Genomic DNA, 23,819 nt, shown 5'->3' with positions numbered 1-23,819 from the left:
TAGTATCACCTTAAGTACCGGAGTCTTAGATCTAGTAGATATGCAACATAAGACATTGCAAATTTAAATAAACTAAACATTTATATGGTCGTGCAATGTGTATTTTTCATCTTATTATTTAAGTGAGACCTTCTCTAATATATAAACCATTTGCGATTATGTATGTATAATGGATACAATAATTTTATATTAAAGCACAACAAAAATTCCATGTGCATTCATTTAAACATAAATTGTATCCCTCTTGACTTAGCGGGCCTTCATGCCTCCTCACCTTGTTTTAAAATGAGCTTAAATAACCTTTTAAAAATCTCGATTGATAAGTGTTTATTGTTGGCCTATCTATATTATATATAACTAGTATGTGACCCCCGCATTGCAATGGCTAGTTATAAAAGCTTAGCCTTTGCTCTCTCATAACATGGTCCTCTTCTCCAAAGTGGAGAAGTTTAAAATATGTTTTCTTAATTCTCTGACGATGGTGATGCACCACTAAGTATACGATCTTTCTCCTATGCATCAATAAGCTTCTCCATTCAACTAATGACAGTAGGATGAGAATGGCAAAGGACCAAACGCAACAAACTACTAAAATGTGAATGGCCAACCAAGCGAGGTGCTAGGAACCATTGGATGCAATTATGTGCAGCATATGGAAACGATTGACAAAGCTTGTGTAGTTCTCTCTCTCTCTCTCTCTCTCTCTCTCTCTCTCTCTCTCTCTCTCTATATATATATATATATATATATATATATATATATATATATATAAAATTAGGACTTGAGTTCAAGACTTCTTGCCCCCCCCCCCCGGGCGGTTCCACACGCACACATTAGGGTTTGAGTTCAAGAGTTGTCGGGTACAAAAAGCTTACATGCTCCTTTTGTTTGAGTTGTGCTCACTTTTGAGTGAGGTTATGGGGGCATGGGGAGAGAGATGTAATGTACATGGTAAAGATACATTAAAGCTCACCTCAACAACTTTCAAAAAATTGCATGGGAAGAAGTAACAAACTCCAAAAGGATCACAGAAGAAAAATATTGAGCTTAGGATGGATGCAAGATCTCTATAAGTGGTCCACGAGGATGGTATGCAACACACTTGCTTCACTATGTATCATTGGACCCCATAGTGATCGACACTTTCTTCATCCTTCCTTGTTAAACATACTTAAAGAATGTGGACCCTAGGTGAGAAAAGGAAGAAGGGAGAAAAGGGAGCCTTGAGGCCTTGGAGAACTTTGTGATAAGCCACATGTAAAATTTGTTTCCACTTGGAAGCGTCAATCCATTCCTCTTTAATAGGATACACATATGGATGACAATATCTCTCTAACCCTTTCTTTCTGGTTGAAACCTCTTCCTTGTTTAGCTTTGCACATGTTGGGTATCCAACTACTATTGTTTGGACAACCCTCCACCTATCTTGGGTAAAAGCTTAATGCAACATGGATGAATGGAGGTGGTCCTGTTTGGCAGTACAAAATGGGTTCAACATCCCTTGCACAACAACTACAAAAGGTAATCAGAGAAATAGGTTGCTGGATGAAACCTTTGCTCTCATCCAAACGCTTGAATAGGCTTTGTATCTATAAAATCTATAGATATTTTTGTGGTTTGTGCAATCTTTGGAAGCATAAAAAATTGCATGTTTTGAAGGGAGCCCATGCATTTCATGAACGAGTGGCATGAGGCTGTCATACTCTGTCTCTCTACCTCAACACAAAGTGATCAATTTATCAATCACTCCCAACTCTATTAAGAGTTCAAGCCTTTCTTGCACGCTAGTAAGGAATTGATGATAAACCTTACCTAAGTTTTGGCACTAACTGGGCCATTTTCCAAGGAAAGCACTGGGATGCTCTGTTCCCTCGACCATCCAAAGATGAAACTACACTAAGAGCATGATATTGGACTTTCCACACATCAATGCCGAAGCGTGACAGTCTATTATCCTGCTCCTACATTGTAACTCCACACTACCATGCTGGCTACAATGGCATTTTTTTGTGCAAGTTACCATCCAAGATTTCGCTCTAATTAGTTTTCCTTGAACACATCCAGGTCAAGAGCATAGCCTCGAGGGGGGGGGGGGGGGGGGGGGGGGGGGGGGGCACACGCAATAACCACTTTTTCACCATATTTTTAGAGCAAAATACTAATCATGTAATACGTAAAACCATATGTGTTGTTTATTGTGCAAAGTGCTCCAGAATAAGCACCTTGCTACCTCTAGAGGCAGAAAACAACTTAGAAGGCGTATCGAAAGTCTTGGCAACCACTTGCATCCATCTAGAAGTCAAGAAAGTGATATTAAAAAAAAATGTAAACCACTTCAAGATTGTAACAATAATGTTTTCAAAAGTTCTATAAACCATTATAGCAGTTAAATACTACGATTGTCAATGTTTCAGCTTACTAAGCACTCTTTAGTCATCAGGTCTGCTCACTACATCAACTTCTTAGTGGCCTCTAGGTAACTACATGGACAGTGGGTGCTACTTCTGTATTCAATCTCTGTGCCAAACACTCTACACTCCTAGCACATTTTTGCTTGGGCTTCAAACTGGTCATATAGTGTGTTGTCGCGAGCCTTATCTACTTTGGACTGGTCATGACTTTCCATAAGCTCCCACTTCAAACACATTACCCTTAACTTTAATACACATATCATGGCACATAAATCTTCTACAGCTTGAGGAACACCATTGTCTTGCATTCTTACAAAACCCTAATGAGGTGAGGGCTCTCTCTCTCTCTCTCTCTCTCTCTCTCTCTCTCTCTCTCTCTCCACCCCCCGTTAACCCTTTGAATTGATGCATCTGTGTCTTTTTGGTCAACCACGTTGGCCCATTTCTTGCACCCAATGCTCAAATGGTGTCTGAAAGAGTGCAGAGAACTTAGGAGAGTGAAGAAAGAGGAGGGGATTTTCACAAATTTGCGCCCATGCTGCACAGTGAGAAACTAAGATCCTAAATTCCTAATTTGACAGAAAACTGGATTTTATTGAGTCCCTCTCTCTACTAGAGGCTCTTCAACTCCCCCATGATTCCTCGCATGTTCACCTCCTACCCATGGAGGGGCTGGCTAGTCTGCCGCCGTGCGAGCTCAATCCCCGCATCTCTTGCCACGACTTGGCTTTTGCCCATATGAACAGGTGCTGGTGTATGTGATTGCATTTGGAGAGATTCCCTCTCTCTCCCTCGTGACTAATTGACACCACTTCTGTTAGGTGGGATCTACGGTCCCTATTAATTGGGGGCGGCGGGATCAATTTTGCACCGTCCGATGGCGGTTTAATCTCCAAGTGATCACCATGTGATCACAATTAAAGTGAACCCCAAGTAAATTTGATGTGAACATCAAGTGACCGCCAAGTGATCCCCATGTGAATCACAATCGACATGTGATCACCTTGTGACCCCACCCATTACCAAGTGATTACAGTGTGACCCCGACTATCCCAAAGTGATTGCAGTCTGACCCCTTCCATCCCAAAGTGATCTCCAAGTGAACACCATGTGATCTCCACCCCGTCATTTTTGCTATATGATTCTATGTTCACACCTCCATTTCAAGTGGCGCATGATAGCTTAATGGGAGAGTTGTGGCCTCCGGTTGTGAAGGTGGTGGGTTCGAGTCGCAGGGGTTCAATCGGCTGGAATCCTTTTATTCTTGAGAATAAATGGACGGTCCACATCGTTCGAAGATACTGGACCGTAGATCCCACCTGACAAAGTGGTGTCAAATAGTCCCGTGGCTCTCCCTGCATCTGTTGAAAATAGCCCAAGTCTTTCTGATGGCTGGTGGGCACATCTTGCAATTAATGCACTCTTGCGAGTCTCCATCGCAGAGAAAATAGCCGGAGCTTTTTGACCCTGCCGTTGGACATATCTTGCAAAAAATGCACTCTTGCGAGTCCCCATCAATGGAAGCAAATGATAAGAGGCGCAATGGCAGGCACGCACGGTGTGCAACCAGTTGTGATGGAATGGCAAACGCCCAAATCTGTGACTATGAGGAAGAGGTGACGTCGATGGTGGGCTGAAACTTGAGGGTTGTGCAAAAAACTGAGGCAGATAGCTGGCGGGCTGGGAATCGAGAGTTGTGCAGAAAACTGACTGTCACAGCAGAAAAAAAAAGGAGCTGAACGCGATGCCAGGTGGCAGTGAAGACAGCATGAGGTAGCAGTGGGTGCAACACTCATACAACACGCAAGTCGTCGGGGTGGTAGAGCATCGTGTTGCGACGTCGATAACGTAGGGCTGCAATGACCGTTGCTTAGATCCTTTGGATGCCTCCTGCAATGCCTCTTCACCTCCCTACCACATTACCTCTTCGACCTCCCTACGGAGGCTCTTCAGCTTCTCACCCGCCACAGACTGAAGAAGTCCCGTCCACCTCAGATCAGCGCACGCCTGAATCCTCTTAGTGATGGTAAGGTCCCTTGTGGCTAGTGGAGGATGCGGACCAACTGCACCAGCTCAACATGTACTGGAGGAGGAGAAGAAGAAGAAGAAGAAGAAGAGAATTTTAACGTTGTGCTGGAGAAGAAAAAGGAGAGAGAAGAAATAGGTCCATGGCTGGAATGGGGGAAACGCATGATATCTGCTAAGTAGGTGTAGGCAAGGTCTCCATGGAAACTGCAATTGAAGCGACAACATCTATAAGCTCTTCATTGGCAGATGATCCCTCTAAGGATGTTAATGGGTATCCTTGCAAGGCATTCACAACTGCCACGATGGACATGCAATCCGAGCTGCTCACAGGCCATGGAAGCTTGAAATGTAGAATTTGTTTCAACGGTCTCATCAGAGCTCGCCAGCTAACAACTGCGTGGTCTCTTGCTGCCACCTTGTCCAACTCCTACCTATTCATTTCCCAACTCAGCTCCCGCTCGTCAGCTCCCCTCAATCCTTGATGTGTGTGCTCGTCTCTCTCTCTCTCTCTCTCTCTCTCTCTCTCTCTCATTCACACACACACACACACACATAGATAGTGGTCAATTGCAGGGTCAGAGACTCGGAGCTCTCTCTCTCTCTCTCTCTCTCTCTCTCTCTCAGATCACGTGTTAAGAAGAGATTGCGTCACTTAAGAAGGCGCTCGCAGAGGCACAATCACGAAACACACTTGAAGAGGGAGAACTGCAACCCTCAGCAATAGAAGAACTAAACTCAATCAAAGAGCAAGTGCGAGCCATCAAAGAGGGGGAAGATCAGCACAAAGAGATGACGACTTCTTGGGTGGACGTTATTACAAAGACTCAGCAGAAGGCAGATGAAGCCCAGAAATGGATTGAGGTGGCCAAGAAAGGGAAAAGCAAGGAAACAACGTCGACACCCACCATTATCAACTTGACCCTAGAAGAGGAGCAAAGACGACGTGTGCGCTCTCTACATGTGAGAATTTGTTGTCTTAAAGACAAAGATAATGTAAACAAAGAGGTAAAAGAACTCATGGCTTTGATGGAGGTTCATGAGCCGATGCACTCAAGAGCCTGGAGAGTGGGCAACAAAAAAAATGGGAGCAATGGGGAAACCTCGAAAGAAAGGGCACTCATCCTTAGTTTTCCCTCCATGGAAGCAAAGAAAGACTTTTTGAAGAAAAGACCAACTCTTAAGAAAATAGGTATCTTTCTCGGGGATGACCTACCCTCTCACAGATCGCTCGTATGCAGGAGGTAATGCCAGAGATTAGAGCGGCAAGGGAAAAAGGCAAGATTGCCTTTTACCGAGATGGAACAATGGTGATATTGGAGCGACGCTCCACATGACGGTGTGAGGCCTATGGGACTGCACTCAAAGTTGCTACCTGGAATTGTAATGGATCTATGTGTCTTGATGTAGGTGCTTTTGAGGAGAGTTTTTCCAGGAGAGACATCATCTTCTACTCTGAGACACATCAGGCCCCTGGGCAGTCTATGCCTCACATTAGTGGATACAGATGGGAGACAGCCTATAGACAGGAGACACGATCAGAGCACAGAGGGCGGGGCGCAGGAGGAGTGGCAGTGTTATTCAGGGAGGAGTTGCAGCCATTGATACATATAGATCGTAGGGATGAGCAAGCTAGGTACATGTGGGTGAGATTGAGAGCAGAGACAGGCAGTTATCTTTACATTGCTATTTGCTACTTTCCCTCGTGTACGTCAGTATATGCACCACCTAAAGGACAGTCCCCCTTTTCTATCTTGGATGATGACATATGGGAGTTCTCTAGAGATGGTGACATTATCATTCTAGGGGACTTCAATGCTAGGACTGCCCATCATCAGACAGTGTTTTATGATACCTCAGAGGAGATGCTGAGAGAGTTGGATGTTGTGGAGACAGGCCTATCTAGACTATCACAGGATGGGGAATATACTGAGTATGGACGACACTTGATAGACATGGGGACTGCACATGGATTGGCCATCTTGAATGGCCTACAGAGATTTCCCGCTGCGGGAGGTTTCACATGCTTTCCACATAGACATGGAGCCAGCACAATGGATTATGTCATGGCACAGTTGAGCCTCATCTCTAGTATCCAGGATCTCACTGTTGGGCTCGGACCTGTTGGGATTGCAGTGGATCATGCTCTTGTGTCGTTGACCATCTCTTTCCAGTTCAGTGTAGCACACAGGCCACGGGCAGCGCCTGCCCCTACTCGCTACACCTTCATGCAGGAGACGTACTCTGTATACATAGATGGGATATACAGACGCTTGTGCACTGAGGAGCCAGGACGACCTCTAGAGGAGCTTACTACTATACTGACACAGACATTACATGATGCAACAGCAAGGCATACCCACACACTCAGCCTGAGCAGAGACGTCGTTCTGGGAGCATGCCCCAGAACAGCTGGTATGATGCGGAATGCCGCGAGACTAGAGCTAGACTTCAGAGGGAGGTGCTTTGGGAGACATCACTCACAGGCAGTCACAAATTGACTTCCGACGCCTAGTGCGGCGGAAGAAAAGGGCATTTTTGGCTTCAACTAGAGCAGGATCTTTACCAGTTATTCTTGAGTCAGGACTTGCGTGAGGCGTGGCGGCTCTTTCATGAGCAGTCCCCCCCCCCCTCCCCCCCGCCATTACCTCTACAGAGACTTGGGGCCAATACGCATCATCTCTGTACACAGTTTCTGGACAGCCACCCCTTCCCCCCGATCCATGCCCACACACATGTGCTTTTTTCACTGCTGCTGAGATGGTGAGGAAGGCCATTGACATGATGAGGACTGGGAGAGCATGTGATCATGATGGCTTAGTGGCTGAGCATTTCATGCATGCCAGAGATCTACTAGCAAAGCTTCTAGCAGTTATGTTTAACCGTGCCATGTGTGAGGGCTTACCTGATACTTGGAGCCTTTCTACGATTGTACCCATCTTCAAGTCAGGAGACCCTATGGAGCCTGGGAATTATCACACTATCATGATTGGACACACATTGGCACGGTTGTACGCATCCATTCTTGAGCAGCAGCTGAGTAGATGGGCAGAGAGGGAAGGGATACGTGCAGCTGGGCAGGCATGTTTCAGGAGAGGCTTTTCTATTCTTGACCATATCTTGACACTCAGAGCCATCATTGAGGAGGGTAGATCACATGGGATACGGATCTATTGTAGCTTTGTGGACTTCCGCAAAGCATTTGACACAGTACCCAGAGCTAGATTGATGTGCAGATTACAAGAGATGGGAGTACCCACCGAGCTCATTTGGGGGATCATGGCTTTGTACAGGTCAGTATTGGGGCATGTACGCACCTCAGAGGGTTTGTCCGCACCAGTTCACTCCACTATTGGTGTGAAGCAGGGCTACCCGCTCTCTCCTACTCTATTTGGTATGTATGTGGATGAGGTTGTTGACTACATTGAGAGAGATGGTGATAGAGGTGCACAGCTGACAGGGACATGGATTCCACTATTGCTCTATGCTGATGATATTGTGTTGATCTCCGAATCTCCAGAGGGGATGCAACGTCACTTGGATGCTCTGCATAGATTTTCCCGTGAAAGTGGTTTGTTTGTCAACCTTGGTAAAACCAAGGTCATGGTATTTAATACCACCCCACAGTGGATCAGGAGGTCAATGCCCGCATTCACATATGGCCAGGAGATAGTGGAGTATACAGATGCTTACACTTACCTTGGAGTGGTTTTTAGTGGACCAGCATTTTCACTGAGGAGAGCAGCAGAGACTAGACTGACCAGAGCCCATGCAGCATTGGGCAGATTGGAGAGGATGTGTTCACAGGTTCAGTTTCAGGAGCCTCGGATGAAGCTCTGGCTATTTGACACTTTAGTGGCGTCTGCATTGCTCTATGGAGCTGAGATATGGGGACCTTCATTGGATCATCACGGGAGGACAGGTCGCACTAATGGGTGGGGGGACATGGAGAAGCCTCTGGTCTCTATGATCTCGCGGCTCATTAGAGCCAAGGCTTAAGTACCACGTGCCATTATCCGAGCAGAGCTAGCTGCTCCCCCACTGGTAGTCGAGGCGCTTACCAGATCTATCTCCTTCATACACCGCACGTGGGAACTTCCCAGAGATAGATATGCCCGCCTTGCACTTGAGTCCTCTTGACATTTAGCCATGCAGGGAGATGTGAAATGACATCATGGTTTCAGGCGCATGGGTTCAGCATAGACAGATAGATTGCCCCCCTTCCAGTACTCATTAGAGGCACCCTCTCTGACTCTTACAAAGTCCGAGATCACCAGGCTCATCTTATAGGACCTGGCCCAGCTAGACATCAAGAGGACATGGATACAGCCAGCACAGGAGCTGGGCACGAAGATGGCTTTCTACAGAGAGCATCTTCTCCAGCTTACAGAGGACGTTTTTGTGACGAGGCCCAGATACATGGACACTCACTTGTCTCATGGGATACGATGTGCTATTGGCCAGATACACACATCTTCACACCAGCTGCGGATCGAGACTGGGAGATACAGTGGAGTACCAGCAGAGGCCAGGACATGCCCTCTGTGTGGCATGGAGCCAAAGACAGAGTTGCACTACACATGCCACTGCCCCATCTACTACGAGATACGAGGCCGCTTCCACTGCTTGTTTAGAGAGGGCTTTGGACCACTCTCCAGAGTCATGTAGTACGAGGATCAGAGATGCTTGGGTTTGTTTCTACTCGAGTTGCGTGGAAACAAAGAGAGCCTTATGAGAGGAGAGGCTAGCCAGTCTTAGAGACACATCACAGACTTCTTTAGAGCAGACACTAGACACCCGGAGGAGCTACTACCACAGCAGAGCTGGTCGCCTCACACCAGAGGCACACTGATCAACCGGGCGATCGAGTTGGGGAGATCCAGACGCCCACGACTGCGGAGGACTACACAACACCAACGGAGGCTGCATCAGAGGATTCGGATCACTTTGGCCCGACATGCACGACGCTTGATCAGACTACTGACCATGGAGGAGATTGATGAGATCCGCCAGCGATCGATGCTGGATCTCTTGTGATTTAGCTACCCCAGCTAGCTGCTCTGTCCCGTTCACACCTAGCAGTCCAGGATTCCATAGTATATTTGTTTTGTCATTTTGTTACTCTGACTTTGTATCAAATCCACCACATTGTAACTTTTTGGTCTCATAGGTCACTTTGGCCTTTTGAAGACGTTAATATAACATTTCATTTCTGTCTCTCTCTCTCTCTCTCTCTCTCTCTCATACATACAGGCAATGGTCAATAGCAGGGTCCAGAGTCTGTGTGTGTGTGTGTGTGTGTGTGTGTGTGTGTGTGTGTGTGTGTGTGTGTGTCTCATACTTACAACCAATGGTCAGTATAGCAGGGTCCAGAGTCTCTCTCTCTCTCTCTCTCTCTCTCTCTCTCTCTCTCTCTCTCTCACACACACACACACACACACACACACTAATGTAGGCATACCCCAACCCCCTCGTTCTCCTTCTTGTGCTACTTCACAACCTGTCATTGTCTAGCCTAGACATACTCCAACCCCCTTGGTGCTCTCCTTCTTTTGTTACTTCAAAGTTCACAGCCAATCATTCTCTCTCTCTCTCTCTGTTACCCTGACTTTGTATCAGATCCACCACCTTGTAACTTTCTGGTCTCATAGGTCACTATGGCCTTTTGAAGACGTTAATATAACATTTCATTTCATTTCATTTCTCTCTCTCTCTCTCTCTCTCTCGCCGAGGTGCATTTATGTGATGGAAGACCATTTCAACTTTCAAGGCTCAAGGTCCATACAATGCTTCAATTGAGGACATCCACTTTATGTGATGGAAGCCCATTTCAACTTTCATGGCTCAAGTCTATGCAGTGCTTCAATTGATGACACGTGGATGCTCTCTCCTTTCTCAAAAATTTTAAGATCCATTATGTATAGTATAAATGGAGCTTAAAATTTTCAAGGAAGGAGAGGCTATCCATGTATCACTCATTGGTTCACTTGAAAGAAAGCCTTACAAAACCTCTACTCTAAAATGCAAAAGTAAAGGATAATATTGAAAATGCAAAAGTGAAGAATCATATTGTAAGAAATGACAAGCTTTTTAGAATCTAAAGTGAAATAACTTTGTACTCTACATAGAATAAATGTTTCAACATAAATGCACATAACAAAAAAAAAAAGATAATTTTAGTACATATTTTATTATTTAATGAAAATTTAATTTTTGAAGATATATTTGGCTCCTAGAGCTTCCAGAGTTGAATCTCCAAAAGAGGATGCTCATTGCAAAGGAAAGGGAGCTTGAGGACAGGTGATGGAGCATGATCTTTCCCTATCCATAAACCTTGAAATCTATTTATGAAATTTTTGTTAAAATTGCACTAAAATTTTATTAAAAAATCCATTTTAAAACTTTTTACCATCATCTTAATATGGTATTAATTTTGATTTTTTTTAAAATTTAGCTATGTTCTTCACCTCATAATTGACCTAAGACATGAACATGACCTATGAATCTTGTTTCTAATTTCACCAAATCATTATGACAAGTTGCTGGAAAAACAAAACACTTTATTGTCTCATTAAAACTAGTGTTAACCACACATGTGCTAGCATTTTAGCGACCACAATGGGAAAAGATAGCTAATAAAGCAAATTGTCCCAGTTAAAGTCAACTAAGACAATTCTTCTACACCTGGAGCGAGCGCCTCAAGTGATTAGGTTTTGAGACTACTTTTGCATATGTACATCCCATCACTCCCTCTTTATCAACTCCGTTGTGCCCCTTCAGGACTATATGACACGGGCATGGGGGCATGGGATCTATGGTGAGAGCATCGAGCGCCGTAGATCTTGTCGGCACCGCAAAAAGTAATCTCGGGTATAAAAAGTAATCTCGGGTACCCGAGATTACTTTTTATACCCGAGATTACTTTTGGTCACATTTGGTATAAGAGTAATCTCGGGCCCATACCATCACAATAAACACACGGGTGCTCGTGGTTAGGGCATGGGAGTCGCGAAGGTGAGGTCTCGGGTTCGAGGGTCGATCGCGAAGTAATCTTGGGTGCGAAGTAATCTCGGGTACCCGAGATTACTTTGCCGCGCCCGAGATTACTTTGTCACGATCTATGGCTCTCCTTCATCCCACCGTAGATCCCACCCCCTCAATGCCCGTGTTAGATAGTCCCCAGGGTTGTGCCCTTTCTTGTTGAGACCGTGGGGAATACCTCATTTGCAAAATTCCATGGGGTGGACAAAAACTCGTGACAAATACGGATTGCTTTAAGCGGACTCCATTTTGGAAATTGTGAGCTTCCCAAGGACCAATATTTGAAAAACTGAGCCGTTGTTTGGTAACGGTGACGATCACGGGAAGGGAAAATCCAAAGGCTACGCGCAAATCAAAGAGAGAGGGAATGGGAGCGAGCGAGTGTCGATCGAACACAGAATGCGCTGCAGCCCACCATTACCTAAGCTGATCTCTCGAAGCCCGAATACCCTCAAGAAAGAGAACGCGGAGCTCAGAAATTGCTTAGTGAGCAGAAGGTAACACGCGTAGAGCTTCTGAACCTTACTATTTAACAGATCGAACACTACGATTCTTGCTGCGTAAGGGGTTGCGAGAATCTTGAAGAGGGCGTTGAGACCTCTTTGAATTCCAGGTACGCATGCTTGCATTGTGCAGAATGCACTGCTTTCTTGTCAATTCGTGAATCCATTCCACCCGTAGTCCATGAAGAAATAAAGTTTCTCGGATGCAATGGAAGTTTTGTCCATTAATTTCATCCTTACGGTAATCAAACCACTTGTGCATGCATTGTGTGGGCACAGAAAGACCAAGGTCTTGGCAGTGCGGGTAGAGCACGCTGTCGATGCTCAGAAATATTCCAATATAAGCAAAGATGCTCTGTTGATATCCGTGCAAACATCAAGGGCATCATAAGGCAGTATAATCTGTGTCTCACAGGCAGCTAAGTCAGCACTCATGAATTTTATGCCCACAAGACCCTCTTAGTGCATTAACCTAATCTAATTACAACTGAGACTGCACAGATGGTTTTTCCAACAATTAGCCTGAGAGTCTCTTCCTTAACTGCAGGCACATTGAGTTCAGAGTATACGGGCTTACAGTGTCATTTTAATTCAAGAATCCCAGCAGAAATAACCAGCCTTCTTGTCAATTGCAACTGGGAAGTATAGGAGTTCTGTGATCACAAAGGTAATGGATAGCCATCATTTGGTTCCCAACGCCAGTTTTGGCATGGATGGGCTCTGTAACTTTGAGCCCAATCGCTTGTATGCATCAATAGATATGCATCAAGAGGAAACCATGATGAAAGCAGGGCCAGAAACTGCTCGTCAAAGGGCTGGGAAAATTGATATGGAGAAGCAAAAAGAAAGTCAAGCTGATAACCATTCCCATGAGGCCTTTAATAATGGTGGCATGATGGAAGAGACTGCTCATGAAGATAACGAAACCACGATGCTGATTAAAAGGCCAGTTGTAAACTCTGAAAATGTGATGACTGAATTTGAGAATGTAGCGGCCGGATGGAGAGCAGCAAGTAATTCTCCCAAATCCTCTATAAAAAGCAGGCTTTCAGAGTCATCTTCTTCTTCCTCAAAGCGCATAAAGCTTCAGACGTATTCTCATCAGCAGAGTCCTATCTGTTCTCATACAACAGGTCACAATGAGAGTGTGCTTGAAGAGGACACAGAAGATTTGGATGATGAAACAACCTCACGCTGCATGACTTTGGTAGATACATCACAGATCAACTTTATGTCAGGTAAATTGCGAGCTTTGTATTATTCCCTGCTTGTGACCGTGTGTTCCAGGTAGAGGCCCTAATAGGACAAGAAATCAAATAAATCTTTGCTGGATGACACCCCCATGATGTGACCATGAGAAATAAGTACATGCTTGTGTTTGGCTGTTGCAGAAAACATAGTCATGTGCATCAATGCTGGTGGAGATTCTATTTCAAATACATCTGTTGGATCAGAATTTTTGGAAGATTGCCACTTTATAGGAGGAGATGTTCTTCGGACAGGGGAAACCATTGTAAACACAAAGGACTCCTTGATATACCAAACTGCAAGATATGGAAACTTCTCATATCTATTCAAAGACATCCCTTCTGAAGAATACATAGTGGATTTGCATTTTGCTGAAATAATTTTCACAAACGGACCACCTGGCATGCGAGTCTTTGATGTGCTGATTCAAGATCATAAGGCAAGAGAGAGGGGTGTCTGAGCAATTGAGGAAGTATTTAGCACATAAACCTTCTGTCTCTTAGTTTCATATTTCGACTGGATCAGGTTGTTGCTGAGCTAGATGTCTACTCATTAGTGGGATCAAATACCCCACTCATCATAATGAATATAAGGGCAACTGTCAAAGAGGAAGGCCTGTTGATTTCATTCCGAAGCATTGCAGGAAGCCCTTGCCTCAGTGCTATATGTATACGGATGCCTGAGTCTCGAGGTTTGTTGTGAATGAAACAATGTGTATATTTCACATTTCGTCCATACTGAACATCACATGCTCATAAATACGTCATGATTAATCATCACAGAGGCAATACAGTATGTGGGCCAGCTGCATTCAAGCATGGGTATAGATGGTCATAAGATTCTGACGCAGCACGAGAAAGTTCCACAAATTGTGCCCAACACAGAGGTGGTTGTTTCAGAGTCACTGCAGCCACAACTGCAAGAACACCAGTTGGAAAAGGAGAAGGTAAACTGGTTCTTTCTTTGGTTACTTGTAAAATATTGATGGGCGTTGGTTACTTGTGACCTTCCAACGGTTAGGTAGTTTATACTCTACTTTACATATTTTTCTGCAGAGCAAGTCTAAGAAACGTGTTCAGGAGTATGAGCTGAAAATTCAAGAGCTTAAGAACGAAGTGCATCAGGCATGGCTGTCTGTGCAGGATGCCAATCGTCAAAATGAAAAGCTTCAAAGTGAGCTCGATTGTAGGTCTCTTCATGTAGATTCACTAGGTAAGAGTTCACTCTGTAAACACTGAAGTTCTCTCCTCCTAGCTTCTTATGTAACCTTCTGTTATGGTATGCTCGTCCATTTGTGTGTTAATGCTCGCATACCATAATAAAGATATGGGTGTCGCTGTGTGTGTGTGTGTGTGTGTGTGTGTGTGTGTGAGAGAGAGAGAGAGAGATGAAATGATATATTAACGTCTTCAAATGACCAAAATGACCTATGAGACCAAACCAATACAGACTGGTGAATCTGATACCATGTCTGGGTGCAAAAAAGTGATGCTAAAAATGAATCTAGGAGTGGTACTAGCTGGTACTGTGTGGGATATGTGTGATCGGGTGTCTAGTACAAGAGGGTGATATAATGTAGAGAGAGAGAGAGAGAGAGAGAGAGAGAGAGAGAGAGAGAGAGAGAGATTCTTTGTTGAGTTAACCGCCACTAAATTTGACAGCCCAGGCCGTGGAGAGACAATTGTTTGATCTGAATGAAATGAAAGACCAGGCTGCAAATGAGAAGCAGGAATGGGGGGCTGGAATGCTACAAATTGCGATGAAGTATCAGGTGACCATCTAGTGGGTTGAAGTTTTGATGTATAAAATGCCTCTTTGCCAAAGTTTCATGTCGATCTGTACACTCGATTCTCAGTGCCAAAAAACAAGTATATTTGTGAAGTATCCGAGGATTTCTTTGAACATGACTCTTTTCCTTTACAGTCGCTTAAAACAGACTACGTTATACTTGCCAAGGAAGCTCATGAGTGGGTTAACTCGTTCCCTGCAATTCAGTGTATGACTGAAAAGGTTCAAGCTTTAGGTGTGTATTCCTTAATCTCTAACCGGCTTGACTTGAATACATCACTTTTTTGTTTACTTCTGTTTCCTACCAGTCTTTTGCTCATTTGAAATAATCGAATATGCCGTTATTACTGAATGGAGGTACATATGTGATTTTGACAATTGCCTCCTTACAATTTCAGTGGATGAGCTTGAAGACCTAAAGAAGAAATATATTAAACAGGGTCAGGATTTACGATCATGTTACAACCAGGTCCTGGAACTCAAAGGTAAAATATTTTGGCTACTTCTGGAAAACAGTTTCACTTTGGATATACGGTCTACACTTGAGTGTTTTTTTCTAAGTAGTGTTTTCTTCTCAGGAAATATTCGAGTGTTTTGCCGATGTCGACCTTTAAATACGACAGAAATGAGCATGGGGGCATCCTCTGTTGTGGAGTTCGAGTCAACTCGTGATAATGAGCTTGTCGTGCGTTCCAATGGAACCAAGAAAACATTCAAGTTTGATAGAGTTTTTTCGCCTACCCACAATCAATGTAAGTATACAAGGGAGCAAAAGAAATTGCCACATGATGAATGAAGGTAGTGTGCATTGCTATGATGGACTACATCTACCACCCACCAATATGCACTGCCTAGTTCACTGTAGCATCTTTTGTTGCTCCGTGTGCTGGATAGACATAATACCTTTGAATGTATTTACTGATAAGATCTTCTGCATGATGCAAACTGAATAAACATATTGAATGCACTTGATATAACCAATAGCTTCAGAATCAGCGATGAATGTGAACAGCTCAGCCATGCACCATCATAGCGTGCTGGGACCTGAACTGAGTTTGACTTGTTGCACGTCAGAATTTGAATTTTGGTTAAATGGAGCTCCTGCAATCAGTACTAATAAAACGATTCCGTATATGTGGTTGTATCAGCGGATGTGTTTCTCGATACTGCGCGGGTAGTGGTTTCAGTGCTGGATGGGTACAACGTCTGCATCTTTGCTTACGGTCAAACTGGCACTGGCAAAACATTCACTATGGAGGGTACTGTGCATGATAGAGGTGTAAATTATCGAACTTTGGAAGAGCTGTTCGAATTGACAGCCAAAAGGAAGGGGCAGCATGAATACACTATTTCTGTGAGTGTTGTGGAGGTGTATAATGAGCAGATACGGGACTTGCTTGCACAACCGCTACCGCCTGGGCAATGTGCCAAAAAGTAAGCCTTGGCCACCTTCCACTGCTCTTGCTCTTGGTTTTTTCTTTCTCCCAAAGTTACGAGTATGAATGATGACATACTTTTGGATTGTCTTACAAGGTTGGAGATTAAGCAGGTTGCAGAAGGAGTCCATCACGTCCCGGGGCTGACAGAGGCAACTGTTCATTGCATGGAAGAAGTCTGGGATGTATTGCAAACAGGCAGCAGTGCAAGAGCTGTTGGCTCTACCAATGCAAATGAGCATAGCAGCCGATCCCACTGGTACAAACAGCTCACATTCACATCAGACAAAATTAGCAAACACTAGACTTTTAATCAACTTGATAGCCAAAGTTAGCATAGATCAATGACTAATTTTGTTCTGAAGATTTTTAGACTCTTCCTAAGAAGTGATTCTGTTCAATTCAGCATGCTGTGTGTCATGGTGAAAGGAGAAAACCTTCTCACAGGAGAGTACACACGAAGCAAGCTTTGGCTTGTTGATCTAGCTGGTAGTGAGAGAGTTGCCAAAACAGATGTCCAAGGTGAGCGGCTCAAAGAAACCCAAAGCATAAACAAATCTCTCTCTGCACTGGGCGATGTCATACATGCATTGGCAACCAAGAGTAGCCATGTCCCGTATAGGTACAAACTGACTCCCACTAAAGCACTTGAGTACTACAATATTTTGTTCTTCTATGACAGGACCATACCTGATATGCAATCTTGTGTATTGCAGAAACTCTAAGCTTACTCACCTCTTGCAAGACTCATTGGGTGAGCATTTGAAGTTTTAGAGCTTTCTTATAAACACAGACAATGTGACTAATTTTTATCTGTAAGTTGCAGGGGGAGAGTCAAAAACATTGATGTTTGTCCAGATCAGTCCCAGTGAATTGGATGCAGGAGAAACTCTTTGCTCATTGAACTTCGCCAGTCGAGTACGAGGTGTTGAGCTTGGTCCAGCCCGGAAGCAATTGGACTCAACAGACACTGTGAAGTACAAACAAATGGTATTCTACAGTCTTTTGATGACACTGCATGTGTTCAAATGCAAAGATTAAGATCCACATATAAGTAGCTCACAGCCTTATTTTATATGTTTCAGTCGGAAAAACTAAAACAAGATGCAAGGGTAAAGGATGAGACCCTCAAGAAGCAAGAGGACAGCATTAAACGGCTCGAGGACACTTTGAAAATGAAAGAGCAGGCATTCCGAACACTTTCTGACAAGGTCTTTCATGGAATTTAAGATGTCCAGAAATATTGCCTATTCTGTTTTTCCCCCGGGGGTCCACATCATTATTTATTCTGACTGCAGGTCAGGGACAATGAAAAAGCCAAGTCCATTGCTGAATGCAAGCTGAGAGACCAGCAGTCTTTAGCTGAGCACAAGCTGAAAGAGCAGCAAGCTCTAATTGAAAAGCTTCAGGAAGAACTAAAGACAAGAGAGCTTCTGAATTGCAAGCAAGAGCAAAGGAGGATGGTTGAACCTCTGAAGGGAATCACCAACGTGGACGGACTTTCAAATGTGCCCAACAGGGTTAAAAACATGGCAGAACCCATACCTGACAGCAAGATGAAACTTTCCGCGATGACAGATAGTGAACCAGAAGATACCCATGTTGCAAAAGCAGCCATCACTTCTGGTACAGCTCCCCTCAAAGCAAAGATTACAGGAAAAACTGGAAGAGCCTCTTTAGCAGGGGCTTATCGGAAGCGGGCATCCATGGTCCCGGCATATGCGCCTCCCCCCCCTCTCGCAGCCCAAGATGTTACCTTCAATGCTATGGACAGTATGAGGTCATCCTCTGATAGCTTGCTGGACTCATACCCAGATGAGAACATGCTACCTAATTTGCAGCCAAGTGTAGCTTGTCTACCAGTAATCTCCTCTCCAAGGTCAGCTGGTTGGAAGAAGGGCACGGCAATAACTCCATCTACTGTGCTGAGGCGAAGTATACCGCGCAAAATACACTTCAGATCTCCTCATCTTCAGCCTAGCTACTTGAAGGGTGCGGCACAGGGCCCTCCACCACCGGCATTCCCTGTGGGAGACAGAGAGGGCCATCAGGTGGCTGCGAAGGCTCAAAACAAGAGGGATCAGAACGACGAAGGGGAAACGCCAGGCGGCGCGTACAAAATGCGGAGGGTGAGCATTGCTACCGGAAGGCCACAAGCACCATTTCCAATTCAGCAACAACCATGGAATGCCACCACGACGGTACTGCCGGCAAGTGGACCACGGAGAGTACCTGTAGGTAATGCAAGGACAGGAACCAACAGGGAGAGAGCATGGAATAGATAAATGGGTCTTCTGCACTTACCGTGGCATAGCTGCCTCGGCTATGCTTGTTTACATTGAATTCCTCCATCAACACAGAGAGTTCCATAAAAGGACAAAGGAGCTTCCATGTTGTTTGATCTTTTTCCTCATTAAATTTGTCTCCATTGGACTGGAAGTGCTTGTCAGCATAATTGTTCACTTATCTTAATGGTTGTAATGCTCTGTAGGTGTACATATTTGTCCAATTGCTTTAGACATGGTCCACGTTAGGCCTTTGGAAACCATTGACCTCTTGGGGCAATTGTGGATTATAAGCTGGAATTTAGCTTGTTGATTTACACGAAAAGGGAAAAAGGCGCAGGCATGTTTGTGTGCCTTCTTGTCTAAGGGATGATTCCCTTCCCTTAAGGGCTTAGAATGCCCAAGAGTGGCTTCACCTTTTATTGGCGTACATAAGACCTTAGGAGACTCCTTGAGCTCTTGCGTGCAATTGTGGACCATTCGATTATGCTTTTGAGAACAATTGTGGAGCATTGGATCTTGTGTCTCTCTAGATTGGTCATGCTATGAGTTTGGAAAAGTTACTTCGCTTACAATGCCCAAGAGTGGCTTCACCTTTTTTTGGCGTACATAAAACCTTAGGAGACTCCTTAAGCTCTTGCGTGCAATTGTAGAGCACTGGATCTTGTGACTCTCTAGGTTGGTCATGCTATGACTTTGGAAAAGTTACTCTGTTTAAATTTGGACAAACACCCTATTGGTTTCAAGAGAAGAAATGATGAGAGAACTCTCATTATTCAAAATATTATTTGAAATGGTGAGATTATAGTACTATCACTACTTTTAAGGGAATTGTCTCCCAAGTCCCACTCATGTCACGTATCTTAAGTGCGACTTGGGAGTATTTTTTAAAGTTTGCAAACCTTACTTAACTAGGCCTTGAAAGAGACATTTTAAAGTCATATTTTGCTTTCAACCATCAAGATGGATGCAAGATTTTACCTTTAATGTCAAGACAAGGGAGCTATTGACATGCCTTTCTCCACCCAACCACTTCCTCTCGGAGGCTCCTTGACCTATCCTTAAGAGCCCCCTAAACATAGCATGCTAGCCAGCTTTGCTTACAATTGTCTCGCCCTTGTCTTGTACAAGATCTGAATCAACATCCCTCTTAAAAACTCATGGTTGCACCATCCCTCTAAGTGAATAGCCAAAGATGATCTTACATATGAACATGCTAGAATCACAATTGCACACTCATAGTGTCTCGACATAGTGAGACTCGATCTTGGATTGAATGTTTACCAAGGCAGAAACATAAACAAGCACTACACATTGTACTTGCACATCCTTGTAGATGGCATAGACCGTCCTTGATGTTGTATTGAGAAGATAGTTGAAAATTTTAGATGCCCATCATTGGATCTCTAAATGTGTAACCGAAATATTGATGAGCACTTTGAACCAATAATCCAAAGATAGATAAGAAGATTAGACCTTTGTGGAATCCATGTGCCAAGAAGAAAAAAAAATATGCTTGATGAATGCATGGTATCTTTGCTAGAAGAAACGAGAGGAAAGAACAAGCCCTTGGCTTCATGATTGTGAGTTATACTCACCCTAATCATGTTGTAAATTGATGAAACTTTTTTCCATAAATGGTAAAAACCATGTTATGATAAAATGAGTTACAAAAATAACCTTGTTGTAAACCAATAACACTATGATAACTAGTAACTTTCAAGACTCCAAACCCTTGTTGCCTGACTATTGATGCACTTTCTCCAAAACTTGATGAGCACCAACAGAATCGAATCCTAGGTAAGAATCCCCTCTTTTGCAGGATGTATTAGCCAAACATCCTCGCTTCTCCATGCAGTAAACATGGATGAATAATGGTTTGATTGCTTCTTATCCCTCAATTGAGATCCATCAAAAGAGCATAAGCACAAATATTTTAAGGGAAGTTGCAATGAAAAAGACCATCACCTTGTGTATGATCAAGCAAACGGAATGTTTAGACCATAAAATATTCCCATCCTGGTAAAAGTCTCCTTCTCCTACCATGCTCACCTCCATGCAACTTCCAAATTTTGAAGGTGGAGTTGAAATTTCAGCCAGTTGTGGGGATGACCCCCTTGACTCCAAGTAGACACCACCATTGGAGCTTGGCAGGGAATCAAGCAAAAACTTCAACACGAATTTGCAGATCTATTTTTGTCTATCAAAAGGCCGTTCAAGCCGATTCTCGCAACTATGGACCGATTTTTTGTGCTCTATAACTTTGTAGAAGAAAGTTTTCTCAAAATTCTTACCGATTTTGAGCTATGTTGCTTAGATTGCCTATAGTGTTAGGAAATATGACGTAGCTAAATAGATATTTGAGTAGCTTACTTAATGGAGAGAGAAAAGTTATCACACACAAGAGATTATAAAGTAGAGAGAGAGAGAGAGAGAGAGAGAGAGAGAGAGAGAGCACACGATATACGTGGTTCACCCAATGCGGGCTACATCCACGGGAAAGCAGCCACTTAATGGCTTTAGTACTTCAAACAAGAAGTATGTTACAAAGGGATTATACCCTTAATAGAGCTCACGCCTTGCTTCACTCTCACCACCTCACACCCACTTTGTTGCATCAACTTCACACTATGAAATGTGTGTAGAAATGGCCTCCTTTTATAGGCCAAAAGGGTTGCCCTCTCTCATGAGAGGCAGCCGTGTGTAGCCGCACTTGCGTGGACAAGTCCAAATTGGACCCCTAAATCTGTCCATGTGTGGCCGTCCTTGAGAAGACAAGTCAGTCTTTGAAAGCGACCCCACCGGCCATTGACTGCCGGCCATTTTCCGACCACTTTTCACCGTCGTCCACCCATAATATTTCGACGAAAATGAATATTTTGACGAGTGATTTTTCTTCACGCATGATGGCTTCTTCTCATAACGGGAGCCTTACAAATGCACGTTTTTAATACAAAAAATTACAAGGGGTAAATTAGGCTCCATACTTAACATGTAGGTCATGGGATAGGCTCCATATTTTTGTTGATGAAATTTCTTCTAGTTAGAATCAACGTTTCAGGTAAGATCCACTATTTTTTACTATTTTTTCATGCTCTACAACTTTGCAGAAGGAAATTTTCACAAAATTTCGCACTGTTTGGGAGTTAATCTACATGAGACAATAGGGTGGTCTATTGGGGTCTACTTTTGCAGGTTCTTTTGCATACATGTTTTCATTGTGCAAACTATTTTTGCAATCTCTTTCATGCATGCGTACTTCATGTAATATCTCGCTGGGTTGTTAAATCAGATAAACCGTCGCGATGGCTCTTTTGCGGTTTATGTGTCGACAGAAATTATCATGCAAAACCTATTTTTGAGGGTCATGGTAAGGTTTTATTGGGCTAGGGGATTCTCAAATGTGGAGATCCTTTTCGTTATACAAGTGTTGGACTATGCCCCCGACATCCCCATAGTTTGGGCATTAACATAGAATGTATGTTATGTGGTTAGTGCAGTATTGGTATGCATTTATTGACCCACCATTGTTGGCATTATTGTCAATTTTATTTGCATGTGTTTGACGGTGTTTAGTTGGTCAAAGGCGTTATTCTAGAATTGGAGACACTAATAGTAATAGTTTTGGATATTCTATCTTGCTACTTTAGCCACTTTTATCAGTATTTCAGTCATTGTACACATTTTTTTTGGTTTTAGTAGTCAATTTTACAGGGGAGACTCTGCCGAAAATTTTTAGGTTTTCTATCATCTTGTTTAGTTGAGAGAATCTACCACTTTTCTTCTTTGTTGAGCAATGGATTCATCATATGAGAATTCTTTGTTCAACATTGAGAAGTTGATGGCGCTAACTTCCCATTCTGGAAGGAACGTATTTACAACGTTTTAGTGCAGAAAAAACAGATCTAATGGATAAAGATGAAGGGGATAAAGCCTGAGGATATGAATGAGTATGATTAACAGGAGTTGGATGAGCTTTCCAATTCCACCATCATGTTGAACTTGACAAAGAATGTGTACTTCAATATTTTAGATAAGGAAAAGACAAGTTATGAGCTGTGGAAAAAGTTATATAACTTGTATGAGCATCAAACTACAGCATCACAAGTTTATTGATTGAAAATTTTGATTTATTTAAAGATGTATGAGGGTACACCCATGTGCAACCATCTCAATGAGTTCAACAAAATTTTTAGTCAGCTTTTTACCCAGGGAGTCAGTTTTGATGATTCTATCAAAGCAATGTTTTTGCTAGCTATGTTGCTAGAAAGTTGGGATATTTTTGTTGGGGTATAGGCGCATGTGCCTTGCCCGACCGCCCAGAGTCTGGGCGCCCACTGACTTGTATACCTTATACATAGCATAAGTGTATAGGGGGCTGCTCACTCTTTGAGTCTCCCCACCCACATCGTGTGTGTGTCTCCTTCTCTCTCTCTCACTCTCGGTCTGTGGTGCTCTCCGATCCCCTTCAATTGGTATCAGAGCTATGGTGACCGCGGAGAGCACGACGGCTTTGAGAGCTTCGAGGCGATAGCTCGCTCGCTCTCGACGGTAGAGAGATTAAGAAAGCTTGGAAGCTTTGTGAGAATGCAATGGGAGCTTGTGAGCTCAGTTGAGAGTGATGTATGCTCTTGTGGAAGCTCAGAAAGGAGTGTGGAAGATTGTGTGTCGAGGATTTCACACATGGCTTGCTCTCAAATGTGAGAGTGATATTTGTTGCAAGTTTTCTCAGAGGTGGGAGGATACAATGTATGACTTATGTGGTTTGATGCTCAGGGAGACTAATGTGATTGCATTTTGAGCTCGGCAATGTATGCCTCGAGCATGTTTTTTTGGCAGTCATAGGTAGAGCAGATATTTGTGTACTAGATTTGCAGGTGTTTGCAATGATGTATGCAAAGTGTGGAGATTGGTGCATGCATTTGGAGTGCGGTTTGATGCGCTTTGGTTGCTCATGGTTTTGAGTGTGCATTCAGTTTGGTTATTGGTTTTGTGACCGTTTTACTGACGAAACTCTGGCGAAATTTTCCCAAGAGTTTTATGCGCATCATTTATGCGATCTAGGTAGAGATTGCGGGTTGC

The 23,819-nt window shown here is 43.7% G+C and overlaps 1 protein-coding gene across 1 annotated transcript; it reads left to right on the top strand.

Annotated features, from left to right (window-relative positions):
* Positions 1 to 11,770: 11,770 nt before the first annotated feature.
* On the top strand, positions 11,771 to 18,997 carry LOC147429404 (kinesin-like protein KIN-14R). The gene is made up of 17 exons (XM_086495629.1): positions 11,771 to 12,090; positions 12,528 to 13,218; positions 13,372 to 13,667; positions 13,754 to 13,919; positions 14,011 to 14,174; positions 14,284 to 14,440; positions 14,890 to 14,999; positions 15,152 to 15,251; positions 15,415 to 15,501; positions 15,595 to 15,768; positions 16,165 to 16,450; positions 16,550 to 16,711; positions 16,859 to 17,074; positions 17,169 to 17,206; positions 17,279 to 17,442; positions 17,538 to 17,663; positions 17,751 to 18,997. The coding sequence occupies exons 2-17, from the start codon at positions 12,651 to 12,653 to the stop codon at positions 18,735 to 18,737; spliced, it is 3,801 nt and encodes a 1,266-aa protein (XP_086351755.1). The 5' UTR covers positions 11,771 to 12,090; positions 12,528 to 12,650; the 3' UTR covers positions 18,738 to 18,997.
* Positions 18,998 to 23,819: the final 4,822 nt, after the last annotated feature.

The sequence above is a fragment of the Adiantum capillus-veneris genome, chromosome 22 (genome assembly GCF_014529385.1).
Source record: "Adiantum capillus-veneris isolate H3 chromosome 22, ASM1452938v2, whole genome shotgun sequence".
NCBI classification, from domain to species: Eukaryota; Viridiplantae; Streptophyta; class Polypodiopsida; order Polypodiales; family Pteridaceae; genus Adiantum; species Adiantum capillus-veneris.
The sequence above is the reverse complement of the archived record's forward strand: the minus strand, read 5'-3'. Positions and strand labels throughout refer to the sequence as shown.